A 14,406-nucleotide genomic window follows, 5' to 3' on the forward strand; every position below is an offset into this window, starting at 1 on the left:
CTACATGTTTGATCGTTATTTTGAATGTGCACGTGTGCATGAATGATTAGAAAATACAAATACTAAATCTTTTCGATCACGCCAGGTCGTCTGGGTGTGATGTTGTGGCCCTACACGGACGGGACCGGCACGAACCTGATGTTCCTGCCGCAGAAGGACACGGACTACTCCTCCCCAAACCACTCCCAACAAGCGCTGGAGCTCAACGCATGGAATATGGTGGCTGCGTCCTACGAATATGGATCAGGTACTTTTTGCTAAGTTGATATCACTATAAGAACTGAACTTTACACAATCACCCTCAAACACAAACCCAAATTTTCGGCTGAACTCCGTCTGCCTTGTTTACGGAATGAACCCGTCTACATCTGATATGTGACGTCAGAGACACGTGACTGCAACAACGCGTCGTAACTTTTGGATAGCCTATGTCGGCCCCCGTCTTTGTTTGTTATGTCGTTAGAACACTGATAAACATTAATGCTAAGTTGATTTCATGTAAAATGGTTTAACTTAATAGATGGGCCAATCGACCAATCCACTATCGAAGCAAAAAAAAAAAAATTGCCAACTAATGGCCAGACAGATTAACCAACCAACCAACCAACCAACCAACCAACCAACCAACCAACCAACCAACCAACCAACCAACCAACCAACCAATCAAGCAAGCAAGCAAGCAAGCAAGCAATCGCTTTAAAATCATTGTCATATTGCAAAAGGAGAAAAGAGATAAAACTTCTCATTTAAAGATCCTTGAGAGTTCTTTGGAAGACATTAGACGTCATCGAGTCATGAAATACAGTTAAGATATACGTCAAGATTTAGGACACTTAGTGGTCTAGCCTCTGTAAAATCCTAAATTTGATGCCAAGCTTTCATGTCCAATTGTCTAATCGTGTTAGCTAAACCGATAAAGAGCAAATCAAATGCTGAAAATCCCCTAGAGTACCCGTGAACTTTTAAAAACCCAGACACAGGGTCTAGACACTAGTTTCTGCCAGCGATGGCTTTGCCAAAGACAAATGTCATGGCCGCGGTTTTGGACAAGTTCTCTAAATCTAGGCGTCATTCCAGCTTTCAGATCGCTTCATACCATGGTTGAATTGTCAAAGCAATGTTGAAAGCAATACATTTCTTATTGCTCAATCGACCATTAGTTTTTATTTTCTTTATTTTATTAGAATTGCAACAGTGCAATACGCGTGGGACACAGGCAGCTACTTTTTTTACTCTTGGGTGGAGTGAGGAAAGTCGTGTAAAGTGCATTTTTGCCAAGGGCACAAGGTCGGTGGCGTCAGGGTATTCGAACCCAGAACCGCTGGGTTCTGGGCCGAAAATCCTGCCGTGACGCCACACGACCATAATTTTGCTGACTGACTTTTTAATATTGCTAACAGGCGCGGTGACCATGTGGGTGAACGGCAAGCAGGTGTACTCCGGTACCTACACCTACCCGGGCAACCTGGCCACCTATGCGCGCCGTCTGCGTGTGGGGCATAACGGGAACGCGGCCACCACGTTCCAGGGTAGAATAGCGTGCCTGCAGGTGTACGACCAGGCCTTATGGAGCCAGGCCATCCAGTCAGCCATGGATGCGTGCCCTTACAATGGTAAGTGAAATGAAAAAATAATCGACAAGTTGATAAAAAAAATCGACCAGTAGTTTTGTTTATTTGTTTGTTTGTTTCATTAAGATCACACTTGTGCGTATATACAAGTAACATGTTTTTGGTTTAGGTTAAGTTAGCAGCCGAATAAGTAATTTCTTAGGTTCGATTTCAAGGCTGCACAACGGTGGGTCAAAGTAGAAAGCAACTTTTCCCCGCAAACCTTACTTAAACCAACAAAAATGTTAATGCGCAACTCACGCGCAATTGAATATACGCACAAGTGTGACAGGGCCCTAACAAATTTCGCACTATTCTTCCTGGAGTCCGCTTACGCAATCAAATTGAATGTAAAGACCAAAAACATATGCAATTGGTAGACAGTTGCAGAATTAGAGATATATAATAAATCTACACTCGGAATTGATCAAATGTACCATGGAAAAAGGTTAGAGAGTAAAGCCTTTCTGACACGTGAATTTCTGAATTCACGTGTCAGAAAAGTTTCACTCTCTAAAACAAGAATTCCATGAGGAGGGTCAAATGTCCCGGGAAGCCTGTACCGTGTAAAAGAGAATTATTTCCATTTCCTATCCACAGATCCACCCGTAGCGATGGTTAGAAGGATCGGGAACAAGTGTTACGGTCTCTCCGCCCCGGCGGCCATCAAAAACCACACCGAGGCCTCCGCAACGTGCAAGGAGATGGGTGGCAGTCTTGTCAAGGTACTAGGTATTCCTAGGCCTGTCTCTCATAACCATCAGATTTTTTCTTGTTGATTTATTCATTCTTTTCCTTAGCTTTACACATTGAGGTAAAGCACCAATACAACAAAGACTTCGAAAAATACGCTAACAAAAAACTGACTTTAACCCTAAACCTAAAACAAATATATTCACAGCCTTACGCAATGCTATTATCCGGAATCAAAAAAGGTAACTACGTTTCATAACCTGAATATCTACTTATTAGGTTTCAGACAAAAAGGAACACGAGATAATCAAGACCTTCATCAATGAGAGAAATGACGTCACCCACTGGATTGGTGTCGCCGTCTCTACCGGACCCTGGTCTCCGGCATATGAAGACGGGACAAAGGTGAACGGTACGTAACGAGTTAACGAATATAAGTTATATAATAAGTAAAAATCGTAAGTTTCACTGCAGTACATAGGAAAGCCACTAAGAAGTGCACGACGAGCATCTTCAAAGTTACAAGACCTACACAGATTTACCAAATATCATCACAATCGTACAACGGTAACTCCACCAGTCTTTTGTCTGCAAAAACAGTCTGACACACACACACACACACACACACACACACACACACACACACACACGCGCACACACACACACACACACACGCACAGACACACACACACAGACACAGACACACACAACGCAACTTAAAGACACAGACGCACACACGTACACACAGACACGGGTGCGCGCGCGCGCACTCATAAGTACATACATACACACACACACATACACACACGCGCGCGCCCGCGCGCGTGCGCACACAGACGCGCACCCTAAGCCATAAGAATGAACAAACCCACTGTTACACAGGGAACCGAAAAAAGATGTTTACTCTCGTCTCTAATGTGCGTTTCTCCCAGGAAAATGGCAGCCGTGGGCCGGGAATAAGGATGAAGCTCTGTGCGTGTCCATGGATAAGGACATGGGCTGTGACTGGTCGCCGTACCCCTGTCACTGTAAACAGGCCTTCGTCTGTGCATCAGGTAACCATGGTGACGAGACTTTCCATTCAACTCATCTGAACCACCTGTATCAATACGTATACATTTTTGTCTTTCTTAAAGGTTCTTTTATTAGAATGTCTAACGTTATATCACATATTTTGAGCCCGATCACCATCATGTCATATTGACCAGATAGTCTTAAGCACACGTACGGTCCCTATGTAGATATGGACAAAGTAAATAAATAAATGACGATTCAGAAAAGTAATATAGTAAAATCAATCTTCATTTCCAAATCAACACCACATTTACATTACATGCACATTACCATGAAGATTATTACGAAGCGGCGTCCCCTGACGACAAGTGCAGTGGCTGTGTGAACGGCGCCACCTGTAAGGGCTGCTTCAACTCCCTCATCACCACATGCGACTGTCTGCCGGGGTTCACGGGGGAGCGATGCGAGATCAGTGAGTATCATCATTATAATGATTCCTTAATAGTTTTTACCTGCGTAGAAATGGTGGTATTGTTTTTGGTCTGTTTATTCGTGTTTGTTAGTGTCCGTAGTTATTGGAATATTGTAGAGTGTCAGCGGGAAAATTCATAGACAGAATCAGCGATAAATTCACAAAAATGAACAAAGCAGGAAATCCACAAAAACTCTGAATAATAACAATGTAATTATATGATTCTCGATTTCTCGATACTCGATAACTGAGTAGTTGGAAAGAAGCTAGTCTTATTTATTCGCGCCCAAGGCCCTTAGAATAATTGGAGCTCTTGTATGGAAAGAAACAGTTACGGGTAGAAGGCAGACAAACTGGAAAAAGAGAAGCCATCTTAAAGTCAAATATGTTCTTAGATACATGTGCTATGGTAAACATAGCGATACCATAAGAGACATTGATACTTTCTAGACATTTCTGTACCATTAGAACGGAATGGTTTTCTAATAACATCTAATAATGAAACTTGGTGATGGTGTGTCATCGCATTGTTACAGATATCAACGAATGTGCCTCGAACCCGTGCCAGCATGACGGGCTGTGTGTGGACGGGGCGAACTCGTACGGCTGCCAGTGCGCTCGAGGATACAGCGGGTTAAACTGCGAAATCGGTAGGGAACTATCATGACGATTATCGGTTTGTAGAATTGCTATTGAATTGAAGATTCTAACAGTAAAAGAAAAACTCACTCACTCACTCACTCACTCACTCACTCACTCACTCACTCACTCACTCACTCACTCACTCACTCACTCACTCACTCACTCACTCACTCATGACCCATGACTTCAGTGGTCGTAGGGGCGTCATGACAGCCAGCCACAATGATCTGTGCCCATCCTGTTCTGTCCTCGGTATCTCTGATGAGTTGTGCTGTGCTCATGCCAGTCCACGTAGTTCAACTGTTGGACAACAAAAGAACAACAAAACAAGGAAAATCCATCGCGATTGGAAAATCATTTGGTCATTGGCTATCCTTCTTCTAGTGTTGGTCCTCGGACAGCACACTAATGTATTATACACAAGATAGCAATTGCTCAAGCAACCGAATGGATGTGTGAATCTAATGAATCTATTCATTTGCTTGAGTGACTGTTGTCTTCAGTAGCTTATTACCTGGATGTCTAACCGCCATGGACGAGACATGTATTATGCACTCAATGTTTGACGAACGGCTTTACATGTGCGATTCTCACTACGAAGATATTCTACTGATATTACTAAGGAAGTGGCTTTAGCCTCCATAGCAGGCACCTTGGGGGTGTGGGGCTTTTGCTGATGACTTCTTTTTGTACTGGGTCGTTTGTGCAGCCAGCCCGTTACCATTAGGCCCGGTAGAAGGTTACGGACTGGCCGCACAAACGACCTAGCACAAAAAGACGTCCTCAAAAAGACGTGTATTATAAGCTCCATGAAAGGCCAAGAGAGTCTGCTATCATATCTTTGAATCAGTATTTTTCCCACAACAGAAATAGTCGAGTGCGAGTCGTCGCCGTGTCAAAATGGCGGCTCGTGTATTGACCGCATCGGCTGGTACAGCTGTCGGTGCGCACCAGGTTTCCTCGGCAGCAACTGTGAGATAAGTACGTTACAGTGTTTTCCTTTTTCTTCTGGTTCATATCTAAATATCCTGTATCTTTACAATACCCTATTGTAACACTATATGTATGAATATCCATGAAAATGCAGGCAGTTTTATCATTTTAACTTGGATGGATGCACTTTATTACATAACATATATTAATTTGCTTTGTTGCCTAGCCTGTGTCTGTGTTTTGTGTACAAAGTTACAAACCAGGACAATTATAAGCTACAAATGAGCAGTACTAGTAGCTTGTAGTATCATATGTCTTCGATGTTGCCAGTTTTGGTTGATAAGAGTGCTCTTTGTTAGTACGATACATTGTGAAAAAGTTTTAATTGATATCACCAGGAAAGTTAATCTGAGTTCGTAGATTTAATTATAGAAAAGTTAAACCGTTCTCCAACACACCGTCATTTTTTGCTGAATCACTGAGTCTTTCTCAGTCACGCAATCGCTTTAGACACGTGACTTCTCTCAATGGGGACGGGGGTTGATATCGACTTCCAACAACCTTTGACCCATTGCTGACGTCACACTTGCGACAACTCACGTGTCCAGAGCGATTGGGTCCGAGAGCTGAAAAAGCAATTCAGATGAAAATTGCGGTGAATCCAACAGTTCAATCTTGTTTAAACTTTGACCCAATACTGTCAACAACACTGTTTTTATTGACTTCCTAAAGACATTGACGAGTGTGAATCCAGACCGTGTATGAACGGAGGGGAGTGTATAGACGCTGTCAACTCCTTCACGTGTAACTGTACCCTGGCCTTCAGTGGGGTCCAGTGCGAAAGTGGTACGTATTCAAGTCCATTTGTTAGTTACATGTAGTAGACGTTCCAAACGACATTTAGTTCATACAGCTTATGTCCTACATAGCGTGTCTTTTGCACAAAACCCCTGATATCCTTAGTTTGTAGACATTACCATTAATATCCTTAGTCTGTAGACCATTCGAGAGTTTGCTTTCAAGCAACAAAGGGAGAAACTGCCGGATTCTTGCCTTGTGACATTAGGACGTTATTTCTGTGTTCTCGCTAACATAACTTGTTTTATATACATCAGCTGTTGATCTGTGCACGAAGTTTGAAATCGTCTGCCCCAAACCGTTCTACTGTGTGAACCAGTCCGGCGCCTTCGTCTGCAAGTTTCCTGGCAACGGAAACTACCCCGGTAAGTTATCTAGACTACAAACATAACAAACCACTAGTTAACCAAAAGACCTCATGATTCTGTCACTCAACTTCCTCTGAGGGCCTGTTATGCATGACGTCACTGATAGCCTCCCTCTATGTGTGACTTGTACCATAGAGTTGCTTTAATATGTTAACTTCATGGATTTATTAGGATTACGTGTTGATGGACTTTTTAGGAATTCAATCATTTGATCTACATCTTTGTTATATTTTTTCCGACCCTTAGCTCTTCCCTTAAGAAAAGTGGCAAAAGGCATATTTGAGTTTTTTATGAATGAACGAATTCTATAACAATCAAACTGACGCTGTGATTGCTGGTTTCCATAGTGATAAAGAATGCCGAGCTCCTATTGGTTCCTTTCAATTTTTAAATCTCCTGGCTGTTTTTATGTTAATAGGTCGCAGGAAGAGAAATGTACTGCCCCTTGCTGAGTGCAGCAGCGCCTCCTGTCCAAAAGGTTGGAACTGCACGGTTGCGGACGATGGCTATACCTGCACCCCACCGAAGTAACATGCGCCTAGCGAACTTTGAAGAAATGACATCGAAAGCAAATCGTTCAACAATAGTCTTGATCAAGCTTTCATTATCATCTTTAAAAGATCTAGATCAGACATCGGCTTGTTTTATTATCAGATGGCCAGAAAATAGTACCAAAGTACAAGCATAGCAAGTCTTTCCTGCGTAAGAAGTATTTCTTAGTGAACAGTGCTGAAAATTATTTGAAAGATCACGGAGACTGAAAACCTCGATGGTTGTGTACATGAAAATACCTCGGCGTCGTGTTATCTGTGTAACGTTAACTTGGAAATGTGTGACTAATAATTGTTGTCAATTGATGGAATGTAGAATACGATTTCATGTAAGTATACGTATGTAAAATGTACAGTATTGGATAGATTTTTCGAAAATTGTACTTGATGGTTTTAGAGAGAGATTATGTATTCAATGGCTAAGTGATTAGGCTATCGAGAGGTCGATCACGGGTTCGATTCCTGGCTAGACGCTGCGTCTTTGGAAAGGCTCTTTATATGACTTTCCTCACTCCACCAAGGTATAAATGGGTACCTGACTTCGGTTGGGGAGGTGAATTGCGGTGGAAGGAGAGTTATGGGCTCCGTCTCCAATACCGATACTATGTGATTGTTTTGTTTTGTTGTAATAATTAATGAACATGTGATTTTGAAATACCACAAATGTTACCCCGACGAATGTCTAGTAATGAATGTCGCAGTGTGAAGGAAAATAAGCGTGTAAATTGCACTGTATTTAACATTTTACTCATGATAACATTATAATAATTTCAAAGGTCAATTGTAACATGCATTTTAATGGTATACATTTAGTGCGTTTGCTGTAGTACAGTAAACACAATAAAGTCGTTTGCCATTCATTTTGCTATTAGTATACATTATGTCTTAATAGTCACATGCACATGTATGCATTCTGATATTTAATCAATCAGTTTCCGGACACGACTTTAAAGACAGATCTAGAAAACAGAAACGCTTGGCATAACGGGAAAGATTGGAGAAAATAAAAAAAAGTTCGCCATGAGTCACTAAGTTGACGTAATGCAACATCACTTGGTACAACGGTTCTTTTACGTTTGCGAGTTATGTTGAAAAATTGTCACTAAAAAAAATAATCTTCAATCATTCCAGATAACTCGGTAAGATGACAACTACCTGGTCTACCTAGTAAGATGACAACTACCTAGTTCTAGTCATTATATCATAGCGGAGATATTTCTTAACAAAAATTGGAATCTGTTGTTGCCATCTTGTAACAATGAAGGGCGTCTTAAGCAAATCATACAGCATTTGTAAACAAGAAACCAATAAAAGTGTAGACACCCTACGTTACTGGAAATAGTAATAATTGGAGTTAGTCAAGCATAGGAACATGGTTCTCGTAACTCTGACTGGCTAACTCCTTTGGCGCATTGCCCAATTTATATCATTTCTTGCAACCTATGGAATCTGGTAGAGACTACAACTTTACTCAGGATTTTTGTCACGTATATCAGATTACGTTTAAGTTACAGTTTTCTGATCACATGACCAGTTTATTCTCGACTAGCCTGATGAGACTTTCTTCCCCAGTCTGTGCCCTGGGTTCGCGTTTACCCTGAAGCTCTAGGGCCTGTCGACGGCTCTCCTCGTTCAGTCCTGGCGGGAAGAAAGCACAGGTATAGATGAAATAGAAATTCAACTTAGAGAATTTAACTACTACGTACGTACGACGAGGAGACTTGTGCTGAGAAGCTTCCAGACAGCATCTACCATCTTTCGTCACCCTTCTTCAGTCACGTGACCTAGAAGTTAAAGGTCACATAGGTCACGTGACAAGAGGGTAAGTAAGTTATCGAAGATAAAGGAAACCAGATCTACGTATTCCAACCGATAGAGGTGACGCATGATGTCGTCACCATGCCGTTAAGAAAGATTCAACTTTCGGCCAATCAGAGGCCAGAACTTACTTTCGGTGTCCTCTGTCATCTGTTTGAGCAGCGCCTCCAATGTCATGCCTTCCCGTCCTGCCTCGCGCAGGTCTGCCTGCAGACGCTCAGCAATGGCTTCTGGGAAAAAGAATTACATCCATTCTAATTCTACATTTCAAACAGGATTTAGAAATCAATTGCAAAATCTGGACACCCTGTTTTTTTCAATATCGCATTTATTGCAGCTCACTATGCTGCTATTTCATCTTAACCTTGACTTTACCTTCGATTTTCTTCTGAGGCTCTTGTTCTGAGGACTGAACCTTGGTGGTCGCCTTTGTCTCTGAAAGTTTCACATCTTTCTTTGATACATCTGAAATATAAATGAATGAAAAGTTGATAGCGTTATCGCATGTATTAACCACATAGTTCTATGTGTGTGACGCTCCCCTTGACAGCATATTTTGAACTCATCAAGGAGAGCAGAGTTGAAGGAGAAAAAATACGAAGAGGAAAATGTTGCAGTCTCCCATCTACCTTCGAGAGGAAAGAGAAAAATAGAGAGACTGAATAAATGAATGAATTGCTAGCGAGATAGCAAAATTAGGTACACAACCGATGGGTCAAAACCTAGCTGACGTGACGGTGACCGTCTGTCACCTTTCTCATGAAATAAATGAATAGTTCTGCTTCGCTCTTCAGCTAGGGGTCGCTGCTACAATGACAAGAATACGGTACTAAACGTGACTTGAAGTTTACCCCCCCCCCCCCATCACGGTTCATGACTGGAGTAGATGAGACCTGAGGAGAGTGACAGACGGTTCCAAATATATCGGTTATTTAACGTTAAACGAACTCTGTTAACCAATGATGTATCAAGATGATTAAACTATTCACGGATGAATAAATGTGTGACTGACTAACCGTTAGGGTCCCCCAGTTCGTCTACGGTGTACGGCCGATCCATTAACTTTCCTCCCTCCCTAAAGTACTCGGTCTCCTTCGGTAGGGTGCCCACTACTGTCCGCGTGTTGGACGACAGGATGTTGGCAAGAGCCGTCAGGTCTGGATCTAATGCACACAGAAATGATGATACAAAATCACAAGGTACAGAAGTACAACATGCCTACCACAGTGCGTGTGATGTTGCCTAGCGCGGTCACGTCTGAGTCTTTCAGGATACAGAAGTTATGACTTCAGTAGTAGGTCAAAAATCACTATTTAAGATGCCATATGTTAGGTATTAAGTAAGTAGTTTTGAGTATCTTATAATTTCGGTCTTACTGTATGTGTATGGAGCACAGCCATCAAAACGATGTGCTATGTATGAGTGATAATCATTATCAGGCTGCAAGAATAACGTTCAAATATTTTTTTCCAGAATAGCTGTTTGAAGATTGTACAATGGTTACCTACCATCAGTTTCTTCCTTTTCTTCCTTTGTCTCCTGAACCATTTGGGTAGCCTTTTTCTTGAAGAAACTCTTCAGTTCCTGTGGAGAGATAAAATCAGTAAGTTTGCTATTTCGTACTTCTATATATCCTATATGGCTAGATTGAACCTTTGCCAAGACTTACTGACATAACAGATATATTTTCGATATTCCTTATCCGTCTCCATGAGCCTAATTCTGTAACCAATAGGGAATCGGGTGGCAAACGGCTACTTCAGTGTGCTAAAGGTTAAGCACACTAGTACTGCTTCTAAAGACTCACACAAACCGAAAAGATGACCTAGTAAATGACCTGTAAGAAATCCACGTCCTCTTGGGTGAGCTCGTTCCCAGATACGCGCTCTTGTTCCCGAGGTTTGTCTAGAGAGGTCGCCACGGAGTCGACGAAGTTTTTGACCTCCAGCCCCGCTGCCGGGTCCGGCTGTGGTTTTGTCGTAGGCTTCTTCTCCGGAAGCTGTGTGGGGAGAGTTTCTGGAGCTGGTTCTTCCTCCTGCTCGGCCGAGAACGTGTCAGACAACTTGTATAGCTGAAATTGAGGATGAAAGATTCTTATTTATTCCACGAAATGGCCAAGAGTAGCTCTCATAATTTCATTTGGTACCATAAAATTGCTCCCCTTAAAACGTGATATCGAGGCCTCCTTAAGAGTGTTTTGGATACCTGTATATTTGAAGTGTGCATTCCTCGAGGATAACTGGTGTTGCATTGTAGATCTCCTTAGATTCATTGTTTAAAAAAAAGTTGGGTTGTTGCACAATCTCAACCGTGTGCTACCTTGGACGTCATTTAGATGAACTACACATGTGTACCCGTGGTTACTATGACAACTTCTTCAATCCAAACAAACGTCACAAGAGCAAATGACGTCGACGTCAGATGACGTAGTAACTTATCTTTTTTTTTTGTCTGGGCACTTACGTTCTTCTGTAGCTCTTCCAGTTGTTCTTTCAGCAGCTCAACCTGTAGGGTTAAAAAAAAAGTTGTGCCAACATCTTCATTTATTTATTCACCGTGACAGAAATGTCTTCAACTAGCAGAATCCACATAGAAGAACTTTATTGCACGACTATTGTACACGTTACAATGTATGGTTACAACTATTGAACATAGTACAATAGAGGTATAGAATAAAACTTAACATCCTAATTACTAAATACAAAAAGTATTTCACAAATATCGATTCCATTCAATCCTTGCACTATGCGATGCTTTGTTCTTAATATAAAGAACACTTAACAGTAAAAAAACATTAATAGAAAAATAGTTACGTAGATAGCGATGACAAATTAGAAAACCGTAGGTCTTACCTTCTGAGCTGAACTCAGAGGCTTTTCATTGTTGTACTTGGGTTTGGTAGGAACTGTAATGAAGACAAAGCGATGAAACATAAGTTTGCTTCAAGTAGATTATAGGATAACATATGACCACCTTGGTTTGCTTGTAGCACTTGCATAGTAGGGAGGAATGTATCCATTTTGATCAATCGACGACATACATACATACATATATACATACATTGTCAGGGCACTTCTTTTCTGTTCAGTGGCAAGCTTATAGATGTTCTTTATGTATGCCGTATGTGTTTTATCAGCAACAAAAAATATTGTAAAACAAACTAATTGTATAGTCATTATGTGTTAGCGTTGCTATTGAAATAGTTTCTGTACTTTGCGACGTTAAACAAACTTATTTAAAAGTTTTGGATACAGGGTAAACAATGCTTCGGTGTGCAAATAAGTAAACATAAGAAAGAGAATTTTCAGATCTTAGAAATTATAGAATAACGGGTAGTTAAAACCAATATAACGATATAAATTTGTATCCGATACCCCACGGAAGTCACTGCGCTTTGGTGTGTCAATTAGGTACAGTACACTGATACAAAACCAGCCTCTCCCCAACAATGGCGTTGTCGAGGTAATCAGGCCCAACTACTTGCACTTGGAGTAAAGGTCCTGTCTATATGTCATGCACTTAAGGTGATCAATACGTCATATCGGGGTGTGCGGTGCGGAGGTGTCCGTGTAACACGAACCTTAAGTGACCAGACAGAATCGATCGATTGATTTTTGCTTCTGTAAGTTTGGATGTATACCACTTTGTATCCAGTATACGAGAAATAACACTGGTATCAGTGTCATGTCGGTTAGCAACGCCAGGTGTGACAGAATGACATCGTCAAAATAGTCCCATCATGTATCCGGAAAATAACACTGGTAACTGAGTGAGGTTGTGTAGCAACGTTTAAACACTGAGTGTGAGACAAGACAACACTGTCAAATTGTGCCAAGGACATGCCTTGTGCCTTATAGGTTATTCCATATGATATCTCAACTGGCTCTGATCACACACACACACACACACACACACACACACACACACACACACACACACACACACACACACACACACACATATTGGAATAGAATAGAAGTCTCCAACGTTTTACGGAATTCTATTCGTATAGCCAATTTCGCAATCCCAGCTAGCTGAGCTATGGCACAAGTACCATCACTTAAAGAGTGTCTTAGTTTGGTTTCCACAAGACTAAATACAACCAACATAATCAGCTGTGATGTTATATACCATACGTCCATACGGCCCGGTAGGAGCACTTAATAGTGAATACTATGTCGCACCTGATATAGTACCTAGCTACGGTCGGGAACGTCCCACGAATAGGACGTTAAATTGAGGTCTTGTGTTGTTGTAGAGCCACACCCATCAGACTTATAGAAAGGGTAGGTGTCCTTCCCGGTGTAAGTGCGACAAACCTTATTATTACAGTCTCATGAACGTTCGTGATGGGAGCACTCAGCCTTACTCTGTTTATTAGCACATAGTAATAAAGAAGAAAATGGTACGAAGTAGGTGGCCTGTCTGTAGATTTACCTCTTACTTTTCCTAACTCGGCTTCCGTCTTTTCATTTATTTATTGGTTTGGCTGTTCAGCACACACAGGCAGGGCTGCCCAACTATCCTGTTGCTATTATAAATGGCTAGCCCTACTGACAAAGGCAAGACATTACCAAGGAGTTTTGACATGGACAGCATAACGAGCTGTAACAATATTCTAAGTATATGTACATAAAACCTAATAGTTTGTATATAAATGATTCAAAATCTCGGCTTTCGTCTAAAGTAGCAAAATCTCAGTTCACCCACCTACTGCACCGTAAACCACTCCCACCAACAGTCCAGCACAGACGACATTATACACAAAACCCGCCATTTTCGGAGCCACAAATCTTACACCGCTCACACAAACACGTCCTTCCCAGTCTGTGGTCTTGTCAAAAACTGTGCAAGTTTATCACATTGAGCGGGTTTCCTCAGAACAACTGACCGAAGGTTGTGGAATTTCTGACCCTGCCCAAAATTCCTGTGCACACTGTTTGCCACCACTGTTAATGATCAACCTAACGTCCTGTGTGATTCATACAGGGGTCAGCCTGGGTAAACATCAGAAGAGTTTTATTGTGCGGTGTTCTACTGTACGGTAGGAAAAGTCACGATCTATAGATATATAGGCCTAACCACAGTATTGGCTCCTGATGACGTGTCGTCTAAGCTTGGCTACAAACGCTGTAAGGTAACTCTGCAAGGAGACACACATAACTTACACATCACACGAGTAAACCTACATCAGTTTTGTAGAAGAAAGATAGCTATAGTGTACACGTAAATTGACCTCGTATTCCACCACAGAAGAGGTGCAAACAAAGAACGCGTTAGTTTCTAGGATTCCTGATAGCAAACGTGATTACAGGACTTTTCGCACTCTTTCCTTTGACGTCAACGAGATGCACATTCCATCACAGGCAATGACGTCAAACAGGTCATAAAAACGTAAGAAGTACTAGTAACGTAAGAAGTAACAAGTACTGCAGTTCAGAAATTTC

General features: G+C 41.6%; 2 protein-coding genes across 2 annotated transcripts; one reads left to right on the forward strand and one right to left on the reverse strand.

Annotated features, from left to right (window-relative positions):
* The first annotated feature begins 81 nt into the window (after nucleotides 1-81).
* On the forward strand, nucleotides 82-8,099 carry LOC136426055 (delta-like protein C). Its single transcript, XM_066414988.1, has 11 exons — nucleotides 82-247; nucleotides 1,401-1,613; nucleotides 2,211-2,335; nucleotides 2,583-2,715; nucleotides 3,236-3,358; nucleotides 3,655-3,789; nucleotides 4,326-4,439; nucleotides 5,299-5,412; nucleotides 6,097-6,210; nucleotides 6,480-6,587; nucleotides 7,009-8,099. The coding sequence occupies exons 1-11, from the start codon at nucleotides 100-102 to the stop codon at nucleotides 7,119-7,121; spliced, it is 1,440 nt and encodes a 479-aa protein (XP_066271085.1). The 5' UTR covers nucleotides 82-99; the 3' UTR covers nucleotides 7,122-8,099.
* On the reverse strand, nucleotides 7,919-13,919 carry LOC136426056 (polyamine-modulated factor 1-binding protein 1-like). Its single transcript, XM_066414989.1, has 9 exons — nucleotides 13,670-13,919; nucleotides 11,812-11,864; nucleotides 11,423-11,464; nucleotides 10,797-11,030; nucleotides 10,468-10,543; nucleotides 9,976-10,122; nucleotides 9,335-9,424; nucleotides 9,091-9,189; nucleotides 7,919-8,779 (listed from the first exon to the last, which is right to left on the reverse strand). The coding sequence occupies exons 1-9, from the start codon at nucleotides 13,734-13,736 to the stop codon at nucleotides 8,664-8,666; spliced, it is 924 nt and encodes a 307-aa protein (XP_066271086.1). The 5' UTR covers nucleotides 13,737-13,919; the 3' UTR covers nucleotides 7,919-8,663.
* Between the last annotated feature and the right edge of the window lie 487 nt (nucleotides 13,920-14,406).

The sequence above is a fragment of the Branchiostoma lanceolatum genome, chromosome 19 (genome assembly GCF_035083965.1).
Source record: "Branchiostoma lanceolatum isolate klBraLanc5 chromosome 19, klBraLanc5.hap2, whole genome shotgun sequence".
In the NCBI taxonomy this organism is placed as follows: Eukaryota; Metazoa; Chordata; class Leptocardii; order Amphioxiformes; family Branchiostomatidae; genus Branchiostoma; species Branchiostoma lanceolatum.

Bases quoted from the DNA above. Each gene is read 5' to 3' on its own strand.
- LOC136426055 (XM_066414988.1), top strand. From the start codon at position 100: ATGTTGTGGCCCTACACGGACGGGACCGGCACGAACCTGATGTTCCTG. The intron at 2,336-2,582 runs GTACTAGGTATT...TCTACTTATTAG, and splicing joins TGGGTGGCAGTCTTGTCAAG to GTTTCAGACAAAAAGGAACA. The intron at 6,211-6,479 runs GTACGTATTCAA...TATATACATCAG, and splicing joins TGGGGTCCAGTGCGAAAGTG to CTGTTGATCTGTGCACGAAG.
- LOC136426056 (XM_066414989.1), bottom strand. From the start codon at position 13,736: ATGGCGGGTTTTGTGTATAATGTCGTCTGTGCTGGACTGTTGGTGGGA. The intron at 11,865-13,669 runs GTGGGTGAACTG...TCTTCATTACAG, and splicing joins AGTGGTTTACGGTGCAGTAG to TTCCTACCAAACCCAAGTAC. The intron at 11,031-11,422 runs GTAAGTGCCCAG...CCTCAATTTCAG, and splicing joins TGGAAGAGCTACAGAAGAAC to CTATACAAGTTGTCTGACAC.